Here is a 24625-nt window from a genome sequence, read left to right as displayed (position 1 = left end):
AATCTCTATACTTAACAAAGGTTTAAATTTTGCTATAGCACCAAAATTGATATCACTTCAAACAAATCCAAACATAGTAATAAATAACCAGACCCAACAAAGGAAATGCCACCGTTATTTTAAACCGTACCACTTATGTAGAAAAAATGAATCTGCTGGTCTCTGACAATAACACATACAAATTAGTTAACTACAACCCAACCAACAGAATAAAAAACAAAACAGAGAAACTACTTAAGTCAATTACCACTTGGCCCGAAGATACGGTCAAAAAACTATTTCCTCACTACGCGCGCTCCCCAAGAATTTATGGGCTACCGAAAATTCACAAAGAAAACATACCGTTAAGACCTATAGTTGAAGGAATTGATAGCACAACGTATCACTTAGCCAAAAAATTAGCAGCAACACTCAAGGAGTTGGTAAGTCATTCCCCCTCCTATATCAAAAACACACAACACTTCATAAACACCATCAAAGACATTACGTTAGAAAAAGATGATTTATTAGTCAGTTTTGATGTCTCTGCCCTCTTCACGAATGTCCCAATCAATGACACAATCCTTCTCCTACAGAACAAATTCCCTCCAGATATCACGGCACACTTTGCACATGTATTACGGTCGGGTTATTTTGTATGGCAAAATGCCTTCTACTTACAAAAAGAAGCCGCAGCTATGGGCTCGCCATCCCCCCCCCCATTGCTAACTTTTACATGGAACATTTTGAGCAACTTGCCTTAGGTTCTTCCCCTTTAAAATCCAAAGTCTGGCTTAGATACGTTGGCGATGTTTTCGCGATCTGGTCCCATGGCCGCCAGACATTAGACACATTCCTTAGCCACCTAAACAAACAACACAAACACATACAATTCACAATTGCAATTGAAAAACACAACATACTTCCATTTCTGGATACACTTGTCACACGTCTTCCCTCTGGCAATCTTTCCTTCGCTGTTTACCGGAAACCGACACATACGGGACAATATATACATATAAACTCAACACAAAAACTAGGTGTCATCAACATGCTAAAAAACAGGGCGCAGACGATCTGTTCCAACGAACAGGCACTAAACGACAAATTTAAAATTATCTTTAATGCTTTCCAAAAAAACGGATACAGCCAAAACACTATTAACAAAATTCTCTATAAAACCTCAATGAAAAACAAAGACAAACCAGACTACAGTAAAATTATAACCATTCTCTACATTAAAGCAACATCAGACAAAATAAACAGAGTACTACAAAAACACAACCTCAAAGCCACCTTTAAACCTCCTGCAAAATTAAAAAGCTTACTCAACTCATCCAAAGACCCACTCCCTCCACTAGCCCACCCTGGAGTATACCGAATTTATTGTACTTGCAACATACCATATATAGGAGAAACAGGATGCACAATTCCTATCAGACAAAAAGAACATAAACAACACATTAAATATAATAATTATGATGAAGCTGGCCTTTCTGATCATGCCCTGAATTCCTTACACAGAGTTGACTGGAAAAGCACTAGCTGTCTACACTAAAACATGGTATGAACGGAAATTTAAGGAAGCATGTGAGATTATTATCAACCACCCCAATCTGAACAATAATGATGGTCTAAAAATCCCAAACATATGGAAGGTATATATTTGACCCATGGAACGTTCCTCACTAAGAACAACTATAAACAGGACTGTAGAAAATCCAGTATCCTAAAAGCAAAAATAAGAATTGTAATACTAAAAATAGGACATCATTGTTTCTGACAGAAAACTCTGAAAGAATGTTTATTCCTGTCATTGTAAATAGAATTTAGCTTGATGTAATTTTTTTTTCACATATTCATGCCAGTAGAATATTATTATTATTATTATTCGTGATGCCTCCAAGGTGTCCGAAGACTCATCGCAGGAGGATACCTACTATACAACTGTCTAGACCACTACACGGAACCTCTAATACCAATCATCTCCATCAATGCCATCTACCGTCCAACACAACTACCACCACAACTAGTATTTTTTTTTTTTGTCTGTAAATTGCGTGTGTTCTGAAGGGCCGATTTGTCTGTGTGCTGGATGAAAAATCCAAGTTTCAGGGAGAAAAAACCCTGCTACCTCTGTATGAGATCGACTAACTCACCTTCATGAATAACATGTGATCAAATCATTGTTTCTTTAGCTTACAGTTAATAATGTAACTCAGCCTGTCTTGTATATTGATTTATGCTCCAGATGATGATCTTAATGTGAAGATCGAAACGTCGGGATAACAAAAAGTTTTTTTTAACACGGTTGTAAATTCAATAAATTTTTAAAATGAAATTTATTCTGACATTTTGCTCTTTTTTTTTTCTAGGCAGGCTGGCCATTTTTCTGATGACAAGAAATAATTTATAGTATGGAAGTTCTTATTTTGTCCTTCTATTAACAACAGACTATAACAATATGATTAAATGACTAGAAATATATATACTGTATAATATATGTTTCTATTGATCTACCCTGCATCCTGGCCTCAATAACACTGATTTGGTTGGCCAAGTGGTTAGCTTATCCATAAAATATATTGTGGGTTCAAATCCCACTGCTCGCATGGATGTTTATTATTGTCCTTAGCAGAGCCATATACTAACACTCTTTCCGAGGAGGTGGAGCCCGAGGTGCTAGATTCCTGCAGGGGACCTCGCTCATTGTTTGGGGCCCTCCAGCTATAGCTTCATGCACCTGTGCATAAGTACGGCACTGATCCTTGGGTGTGAATTTCATTCCCTGGTGTGAAACCACCTACCTGCTTATTGGAGGTCTGAAGTGAAGGTCTTTGGATTCATGTGAAAGATTAAATAAATAAATATATAATTAATAAAAATAGAAACAATCCTTAGCTCATCCACAGTATTATAGGATGGATGCATGCTCAAACCGCCTCTCAAAAAGCATCATTTGGGTAAAATTTATTTCCATCCTGTCCTATGCACTCATTCTGATGTATTACCATCTGTAGATAACATTTTGACAGCTGGCCGTAGTGCCAAAATAGTATCGTCACCCATCAGCTAAATGACGATGACTTTTCAGCAGTCAAGTACAGAACACTACCAAGAAGCAATGTATGTAATCATATTACCAGCACCCTTGGCATATTCCCCAATGCCAAGCCTTTCCTACACTACCCATACAAGATAAAGTGATATTCACTTGGTTGCATATGCATTCTTAACAACTGATTTATGTGATTTGATCTCAGTATTTTGTTTTTATTTCTTATTTAATATTATTTATTTATTTATTTTTTGTGTTTGTGTTATGCAGGGCCACTCTTGCCTGGATCTAAGAGTGGTACTGCTCATGTGTATGGTATGATGCTTGGAGATCAAGGTTATGTGGAGTTCAGTATATAACATTCTGGCTCAAACTTTTACAGTGATCGGCAATTGACTGATTCTGAGAATCCATTGATGCTAAAAAAAGGCTGTACATTCCTAAAGGAATGTACAATTTCAACTGAGCATGAATGTACCATTATGCCATAACTGCACAACCAAACTGTTGCTTATTATGTCAGCCTGTGATATCATTAGAACTCTTTACCACACTCCCCTCCCCTTCCCATAATTTTGCAGTCTATGATAATGCCTCACAAGAACTCTTAATCACAGTTCCCCTCCCTTTGCCATAATTTTCGCAGCCTATGATAATGCCTCACTACAACTCTTAAACATTATTCTCCATCCCCTTCCATAATTTTTGCACACAGTATGTGGGGCGAGTCTGGAAAGTTTAGATAAACACCTAGAACAACAATGATATTAAAGCAATTGATATAACCACAAAAAAGAACACATGAGGATATAAGAGTATAAGAACATAAGTTACCTTCATAACTCTGCTATCAGTATGTTCTTTCTTGTGGTTATACCAGTTGCTTTGATATCGTTGTTCTAGGTGTTTATCAGAATATTACAGACCCCCCCCTCACATATGCAATACAATAAAAAATAAAAAACATCATGATACATTTGATGTTTACACAAGATATGTGCACTCTGCTCCAGTATGTGTTCCTAAGGGGGTAAAAATCTATTTTTAATCAAGCAAATGGGAAAATGATCAAACTGAAAAATCAAAGGCTTCTCATAAACTGAACACAGTATATGTTACAGTTTGCCATTGCTTCGTTTAGGAAATTTTTTTGTTCTCTATTTATTATTATTATATTAAGGGCATCTTCATGGAATATCTGAAGACTCATTGCAGGAGACCCAAACTACCCATACAATCTATCATACCTCTCCTTGAACCCATTAACAGACAAAGCACTCACAACTGACTCTGGCAACCCATTCCACTCATTCACAACTCTCCAAGCAAAATATTTAGTTCTAACATCCTTACTAACCAGATCTTGATTCAACTTCCAGGCCTGGTTGGCTGAGTGGTTAGCATACCCGCACTCCAGCCAAAAGGTTGCGAGTTCAAATCCCGTCGTGGGCATGGATGTTTGTGATAATCTGTGAAAATACTAGTGATGATGGTGGTAGATGGCGTCACTGCAGATGATGATAGCGTTGGTAGTTGCAGTTCGTTGTAGTTGGTGGAAAGTAGTAAGTTGTAGAGTAGGTGCCCTCCCTCAATGAGTCATTGAACTCCCTGGAGGGCTTACATAATAATAACGATAATGATCGCTTGTTCTGGCTCACTCCAGCAAAGAGCTGAAACATTTCCACTGCATCAATCCTATAAAACCCTTTAAGCAACTTAAATGTTTCTATCATATTCCCTCTTTTTCTTCTCAAAATCAACTTCTGCAATCCACACACACCTTCAATTTACCTTCATAGGGAACATTCCACAGACCACTCAAAATCTTGGTCACTCACTTCTGAATCAAGAGTTTTGGATTTGGTTATAGCATCAGAAGAGTTGAAAATAACTGAGATGACATCTATCCCACCAGCTGGAAAAAGTGACCATATGGTTTTGACTTGGAAAATGAATAGACATGCAGGTGTGTTAAAGAGACGAGAATGTGTGTGGAATTATAAAGCAGGTGATTATAATAGTCTTAGACGTCAACTTGGAGAAGTTACGTGGAGGGAGAATTTGGAAGACCAGGATATCATTAGTGCTTCGGAAATTGTAAAGGAATATTTGTTAGCAGCAATGGTAAGCTGTATTCCACGAGTGAAGAAGAGGATGCAATTTGGAGTAAAGTGGATGATAAACAATATTATACTGGAACTGCATGTGAAAAAGAGGCTGTGGAAGAGATATAAGGAGGCAGGTGAAGAGAAGATGCATGAAGAATATAAGAGACGGGCCAGCAGAGTGACTAGTATGGTAAGGAGGGCAAAACTGGAATATGAGAAAAGATTGGCCCTTAGATCCAAGAAAAATCCTATGGCATTTTTTAGCTATGTGGCCAGTAGGAGGAGAAATGACTGTGGGAGAATGTCATTGTGGGATAAAAATGGGAATAGAGTGACTGATGCAGAAGACATAGTGGAATTGTTCAATGAAAACTTTATTTGAGTATTTCATCCTGGAGGTGTCAATTTGAATACTAGAGGGATAGGGCAAGTTCAATGTTTAGAGGTGCAAGGAGAGTGTGTGTGTTCCAAATACTGAGTACTCTGGATGTCAGTAAAGCAGTGGGAATGGATGGTATTTCACCATGAGTTTTGAGAGAATATGCTAAAGAACTGAGAGCTCCTTTGACCTGGCTTTTCAACGAAAGTCTGGCTATGGGAAAGGTGCCCAGGGAATGGAAGGAAGGTAAGATAATGCCATTGTATAAGGGCAGTAGCAGACTGGAAGTGTCTAATTATAGGCCAGTTTGTGTGTCATCAGTAGTTAGTAAGATCTTGGAGAAAGTATTGAGGGACCGTATACAGCATTGGACAGATGAGGGTAATGTTATCTGTGAGAGTCAACATCGATTTGTGAAGGGGCTCTTGTTTTAGCAATATGCTAGCCTTTTATATTAAAGTTACAAGAACAATAGATGAGGGAAAGGCATATACTGCCATATTCCTAGAATTAGCAAAGGCATTTGACAGGGTGCCACATAATAAGCTGATATTCAAGTTGCAGCACATGGGTCTGGATATCAGATTGGTCAACTGCATTCATGATTGGCTGTCCGATAGGTATCAGAGAGTTGCATATGGTGGAGCAATATCAAAGAGGCAGAAGGATACAAATGCAGTTCCATAGGGATTAGTACTGGGACCTATATTGTTTAACCTTTATATCAATGACATTGCCAGTGGATTGCAAGGGATATTCAGTTGTTTGCAGATGATGCGAAACTGGGAAGGATTATTAGTAATAGTGCAGATGTTGTAGCCCTGCAAGAGGATTTGAATAAGCTAGATAGATGGGCAAATGAATGGTGGTAGAAGTTTAATGCAGCAAAATGTAAGGTCTTGAGGTTTGGGAAACATCGATGGGATGCTGCATATTGTATGGGAGGAGTTATAATGGAGGAAGTAGGGGAGAGAAGAGATCTGGGGTTAATGATTGATAGAAACCTGAGATTTAGGGAATATATTGCAAAGGTGGTGAAGGTAACAGAGAGGATTGCTGTCAATAATGAGAAGGACATTGACCTGCAGAGATAAAATGGTTATCATTCCGTTGTATTAGACTCTGATCAGACCACACTTAGACTATTGTTCTCAGATCTGGTCCCCAGGATTTGAATGGGATAAATTAACTGCAAAGATGGTTTCAGGACTGTACAATGTTAGTTATGAGGATCGGCTGAGGGAGTGTGGACTGCATAGTTTGGTGGATAGAAGAAGGAGAAGTGATATGATTGAGACTTTTAAACTGTTGAGAGGTGGTTACAGGGTTGACACTGGGGAGTTCTTTCGCTTGGTTGAACAGCGGGAAGGAGTCATGACAAGGGGCCATCCCTTGAAGTTACGAAAGGAAACTGTGAGAAAGAGGGTGAGGAGTGGTTTCTTTGCATGGAGGGTGGTTGAATCATGGAATGCATTGCCTGATAGAGTGGTGAGAGGGAGAACAGTCAATGCGTTTAAGGAGTGGTATGATAGACTTTGTGTTTCCTAGGAGGGACCTCCCTCGATGAGTCTTGATAGACTTGTGTTTCTTAGAAAGGACCTCCCACGATGAGTCTTTTGACTCTGTGGAGGCTTGAATAATAATAATAATAATAATCTTCTCAACCTCTTCCTCATTCCCAAGAAACCCAGGAGACCAAATTTGAGCACAATAATTCAGATATGGACATATCAAGGTGTCATAAAGAGGAATAACTTCCTTATCTCTACTTGTTAATGTGTTCTTCAACAGCAAGTAATTTTATGGGCTACCTTAGCAGTAAGTCCTGTAAACTTTAACTCTCTGTCTTATCCCCCCTTCCCTTCCAAATCTCTAACTTGATCTCTTTCCTGGAGTACAGTGCCATCAATGTAATACATCAATGTGATATCTTGTAATCTGTTTATCCCAAAATGCATAAATTTACATTTCTCCACATTAAACTGATACCCATTATCTTTTGTCCATACTGACAGCCTCTCTAAATCATCCTTCAAGCTCTTCATATTGCCTTGATTAACTATTACCCTACCTAATTTTGCATCATCATCAAACAACTGAATATTTCATTTCAGATTATTTCCTATATCATTTATGTACAAATTAAACAGCAATGGTCCCAGCACTGGCAGACCACTAGTCACCTGTTTTTGCTTGATTCTGTCCCTCCATATACCATTTTTTTGATATCTGTCTAGCAGCCACCCTCTTATCCACTCAACCAGTGTCATATCCATCTCTATTTTTTCTAATTTGCATAACAGAGTTCCATGTGGTATTCTGTCAAATGCCTTTGCAAAATCCAACAGAATCATAATGCAGCCATTTCCTTTACCCAATTCTGCTGTTCTTCTTCTTCTCTTCCGTCTAAGATGGGTTGAGTCTTCTCTTGAGCAGGATCTTCCAGTCTTCTCTATTCCTTGCTGTTCGAAAAAGTTCCTTATATGTTCTGCATCCCGAGATGTTCTTTATTAATTTCAGCCAGGTAATTCTTGGTCTTCCAGGTCTTCTTTTTTCAGTTGGAAAAGTATTGATTAGGAAGTTAGGAAGTCTGTCTGCATCCATGTGTACAGTGTCTCCAAACCATCTCAGTTGTTGTTTTCTAATTTTTTCTATTATTGTCTTTTTATACAATAATTCTTGTCTGACTGTGATGTTTGTTTTCTTTTCTATCCAACTTGTTCTATTTATTTTTCTTAAGCATTTCATTTCAAATGCCAGTTTTTTCTCCTCTCTTTTTTTAACTGTCCATGCTTCTGCTGCATAGATGACTGTTGGTATAATTATTGCTTCATATAATTTGATTTTGGCTTGTTTAGATATCTTGTTTGTTTTCCAGATTTTCTGTAATTTTCCCATGGTGGTCCATCCTATCGCTATTCTGTGTTTGATTGTTTTGAGTTCATCTATTGTTTCTGTTAGTTTTGATCCAAGGTATATGAAGTTGTCTACTTGTTCTAATTGTTCTCCATTTAGGGTGGCTGAGAAGGTAGTTCTGTTCCTCCCTATTTTCATCACTTTTGTCTTTTGTATATTTATTGTCATGTAATATGTTTTACAGGTTTCATTTAGCTTGTTGATCAACTTTTGTAGTTCATTTGGGGTTCTTGCAAGAAGGACGAGATCATCCGCATATTATTTATGTTTAAACCATTGACATTGATTCCAGGCTCATTGTCTATTGCTTTCTTTACAACTTCTTCTAGATATATATTGAATAGGCATGGGGATAATGGACATCCTTGCATTACTCCTTTTTGGATCTCTATGGGTTCTGTTGTGAGTGTGTCCTTTTTAATTATAGCATTTGTCTTAGAGTAATATTTTATCAGAAACTGTATTATATATTTGTCTATTGCTTTTTCTAGTAGAATTTTGAGAAGGATTTCTCTGTTGATGTTATCGAAAGCTTGTTTAAAGTCCACAAAACAACAATATACTTCTTTATGGTCTTCCCAGCTGAGTTCTGCTAGTTGGTGCAATGTGAAAATTTGGTCTATTGTTGAATAGTTTCCTCGGAAACCAGCTTGTTCTATGCCTATCATTTCTTTGTAGGTGTTTTTTAATCTATTTTGTATAATTCTTATGAATATTTTATAGCTGTGAGGGAGTAAATTGATTGGTCTGTAATTTCTGCAGTCTCTTTTGTCTCCTTTCTTGTATATTGGGATGATCTTTCTAGTTCTCCAGTCATCTGGGATCTCTCCTGTTTGTAGTATTTTATTGAATAGGGTTGTTAAATATTCTATTGATATGCTGCCTCCATATGACCACAGTTCAGTAGGGATAGTATCAATGCCTGGTGCTTTATTGTTTTTCATCTGTTTTATTGCATATCTAACTTCTTCTTGTAAAATTTTTGGGTGATCATTATTTCTTCTATTGTTGGCATTGTAGTTTTGTTTCCTTGGTGGAAGATAGTCTTAAAATGGTTTGACCAGATTTTTCTTATATATTCAATATTCCCGGTTTCAGTCATCTTGTTGTTCATCATTGTTACTGCTTTTGCTGAGAATTCCTTTGTAATTTCTCTTACAGTATCATGGAAGACTTTTAGGTTGTTTTGTTGGTATGCTTCTTGGCATTTCTTAGCTTTTTCTTCTAACGATTTTTCTTTGGCTTTTTTGCATAGGTTATCAACTTTATTTTTTAGTGCTCTGTATTTTTCTCTATTCTCTTCATTGTTTTGTTGGTTTACAAGTATCTTGGCCTCTCTTTTCTCTTCTATGGTAGCTATGATTTTTTGGGTTATCCACTGTTTGTTTATTTTGGGTTTGGAACCTAGAGTATCTTTTGCAGTTGATAACACTGTTTCTTTTCCTTCTTCCCAGTATTTTCCGCTGTTCTGGAAGATGGAGGGTTTTAATTTCAAGCACATCTGTTCTAAAAATCGACGTCTGCTTGAGCTATCTTTTAGTTTTGATAGGTTGATGTTTTCTTCTTTTCTGATATTATTTTTCCTGTTGAATTTTATCTTCACTTTTGCAGTTAATATTTCGTGGTCAGTGTCAAAATCAAAACTTCTTAATGTTCGTACATTATATACTGATCTTTTCCATTGTTTGTTTATGATGATATAGTCTATGCAGTTCTTTATATTACCATCTGGGGGATGTCCATGTATATTTATTATTAGGGCATTGATAGAACAATGTGTTTGTAATCATTAGATCGTTTGCTTTACAGAAGTGGAGTAAGTGTTCTCCTCTGTCGTTAAGCTCTCCGTATCCAAATTTCCCCATCACATCTTTTTTGTCTGCTGTGAACTGTCCTATTTTAGCATTAAAATCTCCCATCACTATCATGAGTTCTCTATTTTTGGGATTATCTATTTCCTGTTGTAGTTCTTCATAGAAATTTTCTATTTCTTCCTCTGAATGGTTACTGTCTGGTGCATATATTTGGATTATTTTAATTGTTTGACCTTTTTCTTTTGTTTGAAGTTTGGCTGTTATTATTCTAGGAGACACTGGGTTTATTTCAATTACTGAGTGTGTAAGTTTCCTTTCAATTAGTAATTCAACTCCTTCTCTGTGTATGTTATCTTTTCTTCCTGAGAAGTACAGTCTTCCTTCTGGTAAATCCATGAATCCATCTCCACACCAATGTGTCTCTGATAAACCTAAAATACTCCATTTCAGTCTTTTTAAATTTTACTGGACTAATTGCAATTTTCCAGGTCGGTATAGTGATCTTATGTTGAGGGTGGCTACATGTTTCACATCCTTGGCTGACCACATTGCTGATTTCTCACCTACTCTATGTGGTCTTTGAGTAGGCGTGTCGGTTGTCCCGTACGCAGTGTAATTTTATACAGTAACTCTGCTGTTACTGTATAAAATTATAATAAATTACTAAGGCATGATCAACCCTTCACAAAACCACATGGCCCTTCATACAGTATCATATTTTTATCCATGCATTCTTAAGTTCTCTTTTTGACCAGTTTTTTCAGTCCTTTTATTACCACACACCTGAGATACTGATTGGTCTATAATTTGCTACTGTAGTCTTAGAACTTCCCTCATGCAAGGGAATTATCTTGCCCTCTTTCCATTCCCTTGGAACTCTATCAGAGCTCAGACTTAAATTAAAGAGCCTAGTCAGAGTCATTGCCAGTTCCTTGCACATTTTTCCAAAACCCGAGCTGATACCACCACTGTAATCCCACAGCTATATTTACATTGAGCTTCTGCAATATTCTAAGAACCCACAATTCATTCACCCTCTGCTCCCAGATCAGTGTCTGTCACATATGTTAAAGCAGTAACCTCACTAGGATGATATACCTTTCCAAAGTGGTCACTCAGTAACTCAACTATTTTATCTGCTTCTGTCACCTTGTGACCATCATCATCACTCATTAAGGTTAATCTTCCATAGTCATTCTTCCTCTTACTTGCCACATAACAAAAGAACTCTTTGTGATTTCCTTCGGGGATGCTTAGCTAGATTCTTCTCATAATCTTATACAATGGAAAAGACATATAAACTGGTTGTTATCAGGTAGATATGGAAGAGATTTTTCATAGAATTGGAGAGGGAAGTAGAACAAGAGGCCATTGCTGGAAACTGTATAAGGAGAGTGTGAGCAAAGGAGTGAGAAGCAGGGTCTTTGCATGGAGGGTGGTTGGTGAATGGAATGCATTGCCCGAGTGTGTTGTGAATGTGGACACATTGAATCAGTTTAAGATGAGGTTGAATAAGCATTGTATGCAATAGTGAGTACCTCCCACAATGAGTCTCTGACTCCATAGAGGTTAGGCATTGATAATAATAATAATAATAATAATAATAATAATAATAATAATAATAATCTGATTTTGCCTTCCTTGCCATGCTGGTCATTTTTCTTGCCTGAGTCTCATACTGTTCATGAGTTTGCTGATCACCTTTCTCTTTATATAACCTCCACAGCATTTTCTCCTTCTGCAGCTCTTGCTTAATGATATTACTTATCCATCTAACTCCTACCTGATTAACCGTTCTTACCTTAGTTAACTATACAATTTAATATCGCTACCTCTAGATGACTCTTAACTATCTCTTATGCACTACAAACATCCTTATCCTGCAGTGTTTTTTTATGCCATGGCACAGATTTAAGCTTCTTCCTAAGCTTGTCATAATTACCTGCCTTGTAGTTCCACATATACTTCTTGACAGAATATTCCTAATTTTTAACAATGTCCCAAGTCAACACTGCATGGTCAGATTCACCAATCAGAGGTATTTATTATTTTATTATTATTATTATTATTATTCAGGCCTCCATGGAGTCAAAAGACTCATCGTGGGAGGTCCTTCCTAAGAACATAAAGTCTGTCAAGACTCATCGAGGGGAGGTCCCCCCCCCTAAGAAACACAAAGTCTATCATACTACTCCTTAAACCCATTGACCGTTCTTGCCCTCACCACTCCATCAGGCAATGCATTCCACGGCTCAACCACCCTCCACGCAAAGAAACCACTCCTCACCCTCTTGCTCACAGTTTCTTTTCATAACTTCCAGGGGTCGCCTCTTGTCATCACTCCTATCTGCTGTTCAACCAAGCGAAAGAATTCCCCAGTGTCAACCCTGTAACCACCTCTCAACAGTTTAAAAGTCTCAATTATATCACCTCTCCTTCTTCTATCCACCAAACTCTGCAGTCCACATTCCCTCAGTCGATCCTCATAACTATCCTCGTACAGTCCTGAAACCATCTTTGTCATCCGTCTTTGTATTCTTTCCACAGTTAATTTATCCCCTTCAAATCCTGGGGACCAAATCTGAGAACAATAGTCCAAGTGTGGTCTGATCAGAGACATACAACGGAATGATAAACCTCTTATTTCTGCAGGTCAGTGTCCTTCTCATAATTGCAGCAATCCTCTGTGTTATCTTCACCACCTTTGCAATATGTCCCCTAAACTTCAGGTTTCTATCAATTATCAACCCCAGATTTCTTGTCTCCTCTACTCCCTCCAGTATAACTTCTCCCATAGAGTATGCAGCATCCCATCGATGTTTCCCAAACCTCAAGACCTTACATTTTGCTGCATTAAACTTCTACCACCATTCATTTGCCCATCTATCTAGCTTATTCAAATCCTCTTGCAAGGCTACCACATCTGCACTATTACTAATAATCCTTCCCAGCTTCGCATCATCCGCAAACAACTGAATATCTCCTTGCAATCCACTGGCAATGTCATTGATATAAAGGTTAAACAATATAGGTCCTAGTACTGAGCCCTGTGGCACCCCACTTGTAACCCTCTGTCTCCTTGAAATTGCTCCACCATACACAACTCTCTGATACCTATCAGACAGCCAATCCTGAATCCAATTGACCAATCTGACATCCACACCCATGTGCTGCAACTTAAATATCAGCTTATCATGTGGCATCCTGTCAAATGCCTTTGCTAAGTCTAAGAAAATTGCAGTATATGCCTTTACCTCATCTAATGTTCTTGTAACTTTATTATAAAAGGCTAGCATATTGCTAAAACAAGAGTGCCCTTTCACAAATCCATGTTGACTCTCACAGATAACATTACCCTTATCTTCTCAATGCTGTATACGGTCCCTCACTACTTTCTCCAAGATCTTAACAACTACTGATGACACACAGACTGGCCTATAATTAGACACTTCCAGTCTTTTACCACCCTTATGCAATGGCACTATCTTACCTTCCTTCCATTCCCTGTGCACCTTTGCCGAAGCCAGACTTTCATTGAAAAGCCAGGTTAAAGTCACTGTCAGTTCCCTAGCACATTCTCTCAAAACTCGTGGTGAAATACCATCCAGTTCCAAAGACATCCAGAGTACTCAGTATCTGAAACACACTCTCCTCCTGTACCTCTAAACCTCGAACCAGCCCTATCCCTCTAGCATTAAAACTGACTCCTCTAGGATGAAATACTCCAATAAAGTGTTCATTGAACAATTCCACTATGTCCTCTGCATCAGTCACTCTATTCCCATTTTTATCTCACAATATCATTCTTCCACAGTCATTTCTCCTCCTACTGGCCACATAGCTAAAAAATTCCCTAGGATTTTCTTTTGATCTTAGGGCCAATCTCCTCTCATATTCCAATTTCGCTTTCCTTGCCACACTAGTCACTCTTCTGGCCTGAGTCTTATATTCTTCATGCATTCTCTCTTCACCTGTCTCCTTATATCTCTTCTATAGCCTCTATTTCACATGCAATTCCTGTTTAATATTGTTTGTCATCCACTTCACACACACACACACACACACACACACACACACATACACACACACACACACACACACACACTAATGTGGTCACTTTGTTTATTAATAGCTCTTCTGATCCTATGACGAGGTCCAATACTCTCACATCCCTAGTCTCCTCCATCACATGCTTCCTTAAATAATTATCTCTCAGTAGGTGTATAAATTCCACTTCCTTCCTGCCATGTGATCTTTCTTCTCTTAATAAAGCAATTTGATGCACTTGTCACAATGAAGTCTTCAAGTTTTTTGTTTGTTTGTACACTATTATAAATTATTACAAATTTTTAAAATAACAAGGATTTGAATAATGCTTGAACCTCTATTACAATTTCCAAAACATGCTTGAAAGTATTGTTTATTAGACACACATATTCACAAGAATATATAATAATTTTTTACTGCAAATATTTCCAACCAGAAACTAAATGGTCATCCTCAGTGCATCAGCATAATCACAAAGTGAAGCTAGAACAAAGAATGTTAATCCTATTTGGGATTAACATTTATTTTATTTTTTTTTTACCTAATAATTTTTATTGACAGGATTAACATTTACCTAAGGATGCTTGTGAACACGTGTCTAATAAATGTTATTATGCCACAGGTGCCATTAAAAAATTTTATGATTGAAAGTACATTATAATGTAAAAATGATGACAATATTTAAAACGATTCTTTTGTTCCAGGTTGCATTCTTGTGCATTGGAATTGTGACTATGTTCACTGTTATAGCCCATCACTTCATAGCTCTCATTATTCTGTGCTTATTCTTGGGACTCTTTGATGGATGCTTCATTTCTTTATTGGGACCAATTGCCTTTGATGTTGTTGGCCACAAAGGAGCATCACAAGCTATTGGCTTTCTTTTAGGATTTTGTTCTATACCTCTTACAGTTGGACCTCCAGTTGCAGGTAGGAAAATAGTATCAGTATGTGTGGGAAAGCATGAAACCATTTGTATGCAAGCTGTTAACACAATTTATTTTATAATAAATTGGGAAAGAGGGTATGCATGGTTTATGTTTGCTATTCAGTTGAAGAGGAATCCTGGCACTTCTCTTTCTGCTTAACTGACCTTATAATAATGCAATTTTGGTTTATAACTGAATCACAAAACATGATCATGTTCTATAACTGTTGCACAGCATTTTGTTTAGCATTTGATGAAAAGTAATCATGGAGTTTTGTTTTGAGAAGTGACAAAGCATGTATACGAGCTATTACTAAGAAGGGATATATGTGGAACTGTAAAACTGATGATTACAATAAACTGCAGAAGCAGCTGTATCGATGTATGAGAAATCAGTGGTGCATTGGAAGTGGTCATAAGGGGAAAAGAAGGAAGCTATAACTGATGGCATCCCCAGAGATAAGAGAATTAGATGCAGGGGGTATGAAATGAATGACTAAAGCTTTTAGAGCATGAGAAATGAAAACATAACATTTTAAAATGAAAATGTTATGAACTCATATTGTGTGAAATGTAATGAGTAGCACAAAGAACAGTCCAGGCAAGTGACAAGAATGTGTATACAGTCCCTCACTAATTTCTCCAAGATCTTAACAACTACTGATGACGCATACAAACTGGCCTATAATTAGACACTTCCAGTCTGCTACCACCCTTATGCAATGGAACTATCTTACCTTCTTTCCATTCCCTGAGTACCTTTCCCGTAGCCAGACTTTCATTGAAAAGCCAGGTCAAAGGAGCTGACAGTTCTTTAGCACATTCTCTGAAGATGAGGATGAAGAGACGTCGGAGAGTGTCCAGAGGCAACTGATCAAAATAGTTTCTGGGTTATAGATCTCTGAAATGTTGAATATGATTTAATATTAATATATTCAAATTTATATATATTTTTTTGGATTTTTATTTATTTATTTTTACATAGTCCAGAAACGCTGCTCTAGAACCCAAACATGGAACTTTTTCAAGCTTTCAGGCCTCCCAATAAGCAATCCTGTAGTCTCACACTGGACAATGAAATTCATCTCCTACCTAAAGACATTCACAAACATCCATGCCCACAGCAGGTTGTTTGGAGCAACCCATAACCTGTTGGTTGGAGAGTGAATGGTTACTTTAAGGCACAAACAATACAAATGAATACAAAATACAAAGAAAATTTGAATTAACATTAAAATGTCATGCATAGGACATTTTGTTCTGTGTGAGAGATACCAATGGGATAATATAAATTAGCACTAATCATCACTCACTAGTATCCAGCAGTATCCCTCAACTTACCCTGAGGGTATTATGTTATGACATGCAAGAAATGCATATAAAGTCATGCATATAAAGTTATGCAATGTCTAGTTGTGTAAAATGACCGAACAAATTATTATTATTATTATGTGACACCTCCAGAGAGTCCAAAGACTCATCGAGGGAGAATGTGCCAACACCATCGAATGATTGGGCTCCTTCTAACTACTAACCGTGCTCAAACCTGCTTAACTTTTTGCGAGCCATTAGAAGCAGAGGCTCTACCAAGTGACAAACCTTTGCTGGCAAATGATGTGTAAGAAACAGAAATACAAAGAAGAAAACAGATTTTTAATAAGAAATAGCAGGAACACTTTGTGCTTACCACTGAGGGTGAGAAAACTGCATCTTCTCTATCACCTGACAGAAGTTTTAAATTTTAAAAAAAATATACATATATATATATATATATCTTGCAGTTCACGAACATCTGAAAAATATTCCATATGGCTCTTATGCCTAGGATACTTGACCTCTCTGCTATAGTGTATTAGTTCCTTGGATGGATTAGATTTGCTTCTTGTTTTATTAATGTTTTATATTTTCTTTATTTTTGCATAATCTAGAAACTCTGCTCTAGAGACAAAACATGGAATTATTTTCAAACTGCTTCAAGCCTCCAATAAGCAGGAGGGTACTCAGTATGAAAAAATTCATCTCTTACCTAAAGACAGTCACAAACATTTATGTCCATGCCTATGGACATAAATGTTTGTGACTTTTGAACTTGAACCCATATTTGAACCCATAGCCTGCTGGTTGGAGAGTAGATACACTTACCACTCAGACAATCATGCAAATTAAACAGAACATGAATATTATTTTCAAACTGCTTCAAGCCTCCAATAAGCAGGAGGGTACTCAGTATGAAAAAATTCATCTCTTACCTAAAGACAGTCACAAACATTTATGTCCATGCCTATGGACATAAATGTTTGTGACTTTTGAACTTGAACCCATATTTGAACCCATAGCCTGCTGGTTGGAGAGTAGATACACTTACCACTCAGACAATCATGCAAATAAAACAGAACATGAATATTATTACCAGATGGCTACTAAGTTGCAGTGATTACAATCTGAAAGTAATCACTTACATAACTACTGTCCCATGGTTAAATCATTTTGTTCAATTTGAATTCCTGTATGAAAATTTGGTCAATAGAGTATGATTATGGTATGGTTGGAGAAATGATTATGGAAGAATGATATTGTGGGATAAAAATGGGAATAGTGTGAATAATCTAGAGGACATAGTGCAATTTTCAATGCACACTTTATTGAAGTATTTCATCCTGGAGAAGTAAATTTCAGTACTAGAGGGATAGGGAAGGTTCAAGGTTTAAAGGTGCAGGACAAGAGTATGTTCCAAATACTGAGTACTCTGGATGTCAATAAAGCTGTGGGACTGGATGGTATTTCACCATGAGTTTTGAGAGAATGTGCTAAACAACTGTCAGCTCCTTTGACCTGGCTTTTCCATGAAAGTCTGGCTACAGGAAAAGGTGCCCAGGGAATGAAAAGAAGGTAAGATAGTGCCATTCCATAAGGGTGGTAGCAGACTGGAAATGTCTAATTATTGGCCATTTTGTGTGTCATCAGTAGTTGGTAAGATCCTGGAGAAATTAGTGAGGGACCGTATACAGCATTGGGCAGATGAGGGTAATGTTATCTGTGAGAGTCAACATCGATTTGTTAAGGGGCACTTTTGTTTTAGTAATATGCTAGCCTTTTCTAATAAAGTTACAAGAGCATTAGATGAGGGAAAGGCATATACTGCCATTTTCTTAGACAGCGATAGCATTTGACAGGGTGCCACATGATAAGCTGATATTTAAGTTGCAGCACATGGGTCTGGATGTCAGATTGGTCAACTGAATTCAGGATTGGCTGTCCAATAAGTATCAGAGAGTTGTGAATGGTGGGACAGTTTCAAGGAGGCAGAGGGTTACAAGTGGGATCTCACAGAGCTAAGTACAGGGACCTATATTGTTTAACCTTTATATCAATGACATTGTCAGTGGATTGAAAGGGGATATTCAGTTGTTTGCGGATGATGCGAAGCTGGGAAAGATTATTAGTAATAGTGCAGATGTGGTAGCTCTGCAAGAGGATTTGAATAAGCTAGATAGATGGGCAAATGAATGGGGGTTTCAGTTAAATGCAGAAAATGTAAGGTCTTGAGGTTTGGGAAACATCGATGGGATGCTGCATATTCTATGGGAGGAGTTATACTGGAGGAAGTAGGGGAGACAAGAGATCTGGGGTTGATGATTGATAGAAACCTGAAATTTAGAGGACATATTGCAAAGGTGGTGAAGATAACACAGAGGATTGCTACAATTATGAGAAGGACACTGACCTGCAGAGATAAAAGGGTTATCATTCCGTTGTATAAGTCTCTGATCAGACCACACTTAGACTATTGTTCTCAGATTTGGTACCCAGGATTTGAAGGGGATAAATTAACTGTGGAAAGGGTACAGAGACAGATGACAAAGATGGTTTCAGGACTGTACAATTTTGGTTATGAGGATTGGCTGAGGGAATGTGGACTGCAGAGTTTGGTGGATAGACGAAGGAGAGGTGATATGATTGAGACTTTTAAACTGTTGAGAGGTTGACACTGGGGAGTTCTGTCGCTTTGTTGAATAGTGGGAAGGAGTGATGACAAGAGGCCATCCCTGGAAGTTACGAAAGGAAACTGTGAGCAAGAGGGTGAGGAGTGGTTTCTTTGCGTGGAGGGTGATTGAACCGTGGAATGCATTGCCTGATGGAGTGGTGAGAGCGAGAACGGTCAATGAGTTTAAAGAGTGGTATGATAGACTTTGTGTTTCTTAGGGGGGATCTCCCCTCGATGAGTCTTGACAGACTTTATGTTCTTAGGAAGGACCTCCCACGATGAGTTTTTTGACTCCATGGAGGCCTGAATAATAATAATAATAATAATAATAATGAGATGCCAACAGTTTTTTTGCCATACTCTCATCACTTGTAAACCTATGTACTGTTGACATGAGACAACATGTTATAGAGATGAAAAGGGGAGTTGAGGGTGTTGGATCTGATATCAGAAGATGTATCCATGACCAAAGTAGACAATCTGCCTCCAGTTTGGGAGAGAGACTTTGTGGTCTTCTTCTGGGAAGTTGTCAAACGTAGAGTTTTCTGTCAAAAAGGACTTTACATTCAACTATAGAGGCTGGTGACTATGAGAGAATCAGGAGTCATCTTGGAAAATGGCTTGAGAAGCAACAAGGAAAGAATACCAGTAGTGCATGACAAGTGATCAGAGATTGTTTGAGAGTAGCAGTATCAGACTGCATACTCAATGTCAGAAGGATAAACCAAGTTTTAATTAAATGGATGAGTAGAGATATAAAATAAGAGTTGCATAAAAAAGAAAATATTGTGGTGGAAATATAAAAAAAAAAGTTACATGCATATTCATGAGCAGTACAAAGTGCATGCAAGAAGGGGTCTAGTATGGTAAGGAAGGCCCAAATCAGACTATGAGAGAGAATTAGCCAAACAGGCCAAAGTAAACCCAAAAGAGTTTTTCCATTACATAGCAAGTAAAAAGAAAAATGAATATAGCATGACTTTAAACAATGCTCATGGTAGGAAGGTCATCATCATCATCAAATTCCTGATATACCCTCAAGGGGTATACAGGATATGATAGTGCTACATGAAAAATTTACATTATTACCAACTTCCTACAATTTTCCTCCAAATCAATCTATTACCTGTCAAGGCTTCAACATTGTCAGATCTTATTTTTCTACCTTCTAAGACACTTTTTAAAGTATCACTCCACTTATATCTTGGTCTTCCTCTGGGTCTTTTTCCTGCCAACCTGGCAGAGAACACTTGTTTCGCTAATCTTTCTTCGCCCATTGTATGGGGACTCATTGATTCGTGGTGTGCAAGATAAGATGCATGAGGATGGTTGCCAGGAGGGAAGATAGAAATTGTGGCTTTGGCAGTTAAGAGAGGTGAAAGCGTAGATGAGATGATTGTGATGGTGGGAACAAATGACTTGAGTGGTGGTGTAAATGGGGCAGTGAGAGATATGAGATTCCTGCTTGATGTGGTACGAAAGAAGACACAGAGAGGAAAGATAGTGTCTGTGTTGTCTAGGTATGATAATGACAAGCTGAGCAGAAGAGCAGTGATATTGAATAGCATAATAGTGATAATGTGTCAGAAGAGAGAGTTGGAATATGTGAATGCTTGGTTTGAGGGCAGAGAGGAAACATATGCGTGTGACCGCTTGCATTTGTATGATGAAGGACATTGGCATCTGGAGAGATTGCTGTTGAACAAGTCAGTGTGTCCCAGTGTGGATGGTAGCAGGAGTGGCCTCTTGTGGGAATGGGAACGTAGGAGAATGGGGACAACATCAGGTAACGTTGAGCACAGTGGAGTCTAGAGGGTATAATGCTAGGTATAGAAACAATATCATTTTTATGCTTTATACTAATGCCAGGAGTATTTGGAATAAGGGAGAGGAATTAGTGACACAGATAGCATCAGCATGGCCAAAGAATATTGGGATCACCGAGACATGGTTGACAGAAGAGGATATAATAACAGGAATGGGAGTAGCTGCATACAGCATTTTTCAGCAAGATAGGAAGGGTAAACGTGGTGGTGGAGTACTGCTTTTGATAAGTGACGACCTATGCCCTCTAAGAGTGGAGGCTTTGGAAGGCTGTGACACTAATGATTTTGAAAGCATATGGTGTGACGTGGAGGTGGGCAAGACAGGATACTTAGTGGGGTGTTGCTTCATACCAAGGAGCACAAATGATGGTGACCAGGAGATATTGAGAAAGTTGAGTGTGGCAAGTGCAAGAAGAATGATTGTTACGAGAGATTTTAACTACAGCAGTATAAATCGGGGGAGAGGAAAATGCATGTAGCAATAAGGGAATGGAATTTCTAGAATTCTTGAGTGACAAATGTCTTAAGCTACATGTAACAGAGGGAACAAGAGGTTCAAGAATTTTGGATTTGGTTCTAGCATCAGAAGAGTTGATAATAACAGATGACATCTCTCACATCAGTTGGAGAGAGTGACCATATGGTTTTGACTTGGAAAATGAACAGACATGCAGAAGTATCAAAGAGACGGGAACGTATGTGGAATTATAAAGCAGGTGATTATAATAGTCTTAGACGTCAACTTGGTAAAGTTTCGTTGAGGGAGGAATTGAAAGGCCTGGATATCTTTAGTGCTTAGGAAATTGTGAAAGAATATTTGTTAGCGGCAATGGTAAGCTGTATTCCACGAGTGAAGAAGAGGATGCAATTTGGAATAAAGTGGATGACAAACAATATCAAACAGAAACCGCATGCAAAAAAGAGGCTGTGGAAGAGATATAAGGAGGCAGGTGAAGAGAAGATGCACGAAGAATATAAGAGACAGGCCAGCAGAGTGACTAGTATGGTAAGGAGGGCAAAACTGGAATACGAGAAAAGATTGGCCCTTAGATCCAAGGAAAATCCTAGGGAATGTTTTAGCTATGTGGCCAGTAGGAGGAGAAATGACAGTAGAAGAAACACGTTGTGGGATAAAAATGGGAATAGAGTGACTAATGCAGAGAGCATAATGTAATTGTTCAATGAACATTATTGGAGTATTTCATCCTGGAGGAATCAATTTTAATACTAGAAGGATAGGGCAGGTTCGAAGTTTAGAGGTACAGGAGGAGAGTGTGTTCCACATACTGAGTACTCTGAATGTTAGTAAAGCTGTGGGACTGGATGGCATTCCACCACAAGTTTTCAGAGAATGTGCTAAGGAACTGACAGTGCCTTTGAGCTGTCTTTTCAATGAAAGTCTGGCTACGGGAAAGGTGCCGATGGAATGGAAGGAAAATAAGATAGTGCCATTGCATAAGGGCAGTAGTAGACTGGAAGTGTCTAATTATAGGCCAGTTTGTGTGTCATCAGTAGTTAGTAAGATCTTGGAGAAAGTTGTGAGGGACCGTATACATGATGAGGGTAATGTTATCTGAGAGTCAACATGGATTTGTGAAGGGGCACTCTTGTTTTAGCAATATGCTAGCCTTTTATGATAAAGTTACAAGAGCATTAGATGAGGGAAGGGCACATATACTGCCATTTTCCAAGACTTAGCAAAGACATTTGACAGGGTGCCACATGATAAGCTGATATTCAAGTTGCAGGAAATGGGTCTGGATGTCAGATTAGTCAACTGGATTCAGGATTGGCTGTCCGATAGGTATCAGAGAGTTGTGTAACGTGGAGCAATATCAAAGAGGCAGAAGGTTACAAGTGGTGTTCCACAGGGCTCAGTGCTGGGACCTATATTGTTTAACCTTTATATCTATGACATTGTCCGTGGATCGCAAGAGGATATTCAGTTGTTTGCGGATGATGCGTACCTGGGAAGAGTTATTAATAATAATGAACATGTGGTAGCCCTGCAAGAGGGTTTGAATAAGCTAGGCAGATGGGCAAATGAATAGGGGTATCAGTTTAATGCTGCAAAATGTAAGGTCTTTAGGTTTTGGACACATCGATGGGACGCTGCATACTGTATGGGAGGAGTTAAACTGAAGGAAATAGGGGTGAAAAGAGATCTGGGGTTGATGAGTGATAGAAAACTGAAATTTAGGGGACATATTGCAAAGGTAGTGAAGGTAACACAGAGGATTGCTGCAATAATGAGGACACTGACCTGCGGAGATAAAATGGTTGTATTAGACTCCGATCAGACCACACTTAGATTATTGTTCTCAGATCTGGTCCCGAGGATTCGAAGGGGATAAATTAACTGTGGAAAGGGTACAAAGGCAGATAACAAAGATGGTGTCAGTTATGAGGATCGGCTGAGAGAGTGTGGACTGCAAAGTTTGGTGGATAGAAGAAGGAGAGGCAATATGATTCAGACTTTTAAACTGTTGAGAGGTGGTTACAGAGTTGACAATGGGGAGTTCTTTCACTTGGTTGAGCAGTGGGAAGGAATCATGACAAGGGGACATCCCTGGAAGTTACAAAAGGAAACTGTGAGAAAGATTGTGAGGAGTGGTTTCTTTGCACGGAGGGTGGTTGAACCATGGAATGCATTGCCTGATGGAGTGGTGAGATTGAGAACGGTCAATGAGTTTAAGAAGTGATATGATAGACTTTGTGTTTTCTAGGTGGAAACTCCCTCGATGAGTCTTTATAGACTTGTGTTTCTTAGAAAGGACCTCCCAAGATGAGTCTTTTGACTCCATGGAGGCCTGAATAATAATATTAATAATTCTGTTTAAGTGACCATACCACCTGAGATTAGCTCTGTTAATGCATTCCTGGATGCTGACAATGTCGAATTCTTTCCTAATATCCTTATTTTTAATATCATATTGCCATTAATGCCATCTGTTCATGCCCCTAATCTTTCTCAGGACTCTCATGTCTACGCTCTCTAGTCTTTGCTCAAGTATTTTATTTCTAACCCCCCTCTCTGATCCATAAGTTAAAATTGGTTTCAACACTGTCTTGTATACAGCTAATTTAGCGTTTAGGCTAATTTCTCTCTTATTGCATATAAATTTATTCAGTTGACTTCCTACTATACCAGCTTTGTTGATTCTGTTGTCTATTTCCATATTTCATTTACCATCGTCACTAAAAATCATGCCTAAGTAGCTGAAATGTTTTACTTGTTCAGTAGATTCTCCATTCACCATGCAGTTGATATTTTCAATGCTTCTGCCTTGTCTTTTTAATGCTGAACTTCATACTATACAACAGTTATTCAATTTAGTCAGGGAATCTTTCAGACTTGTAGTGGATTTATTTAGAAGTACAGCAATCCCTCAATTAATGCGCCCCGATTAGTGCGTCATTTTTTTTTTCGATATTTTAAAATTTTCTATCTATACAATTTTTATGGCTAACTATTTTAAAAAATCACTCACCAGAATGAAATAATTTAGATACTGATTTAAAACATTTTACAAAGTTATTTTTAATGGCGTACTACACTACTTCCATGTACACTATGTATACTAT

The 24625-nt window shown here is 38.1% G+C and overlaps 1 protein-coding gene across 2 annotated transcripts in view; it reads left to right on the top strand.

The window, feature by feature from the left end:
• Positions 1-24625, top strand: part of LOC150096443 (monocarboxylate transporter 10-like) — a 223718-nt gene that overhangs the window by 88532 nt on the left and 110561 nt on the right. For both annotated transcript variants that reach the window (XM_090408801.1, XM_090408802.1), the window contains exon 6: positions 15006-15231. In XM_090408801.1, the coding sequence (XP_090264927.1) occupies positions 15006-15231 (226 nt within the window). The remainder of the gene's footprint in view (positions 1-15005; positions 15232-24625) is intronic.

Source organism: Typopeltis vanoorti, chromosome 19 (genome assembly GCF_054136105.1).
Source record: "Typopeltis vanoorti isolate ZY-2024b chromosome 19, IOZ_Tvanoo_1.0, whole genome shotgun sequence".
In the NCBI taxonomy this organism is placed as follows: domain Eukaryota; kingdom Metazoa; phylum Arthropoda; class Arachnida; order Uropygi; family Thelyphonidae; genus Typopeltis; species Typopeltis vanoorti.
Note: the sequence above shows the minus strand (reverse complement) of the source record. Positions and strands in the feature narration are given on the sequence as shown.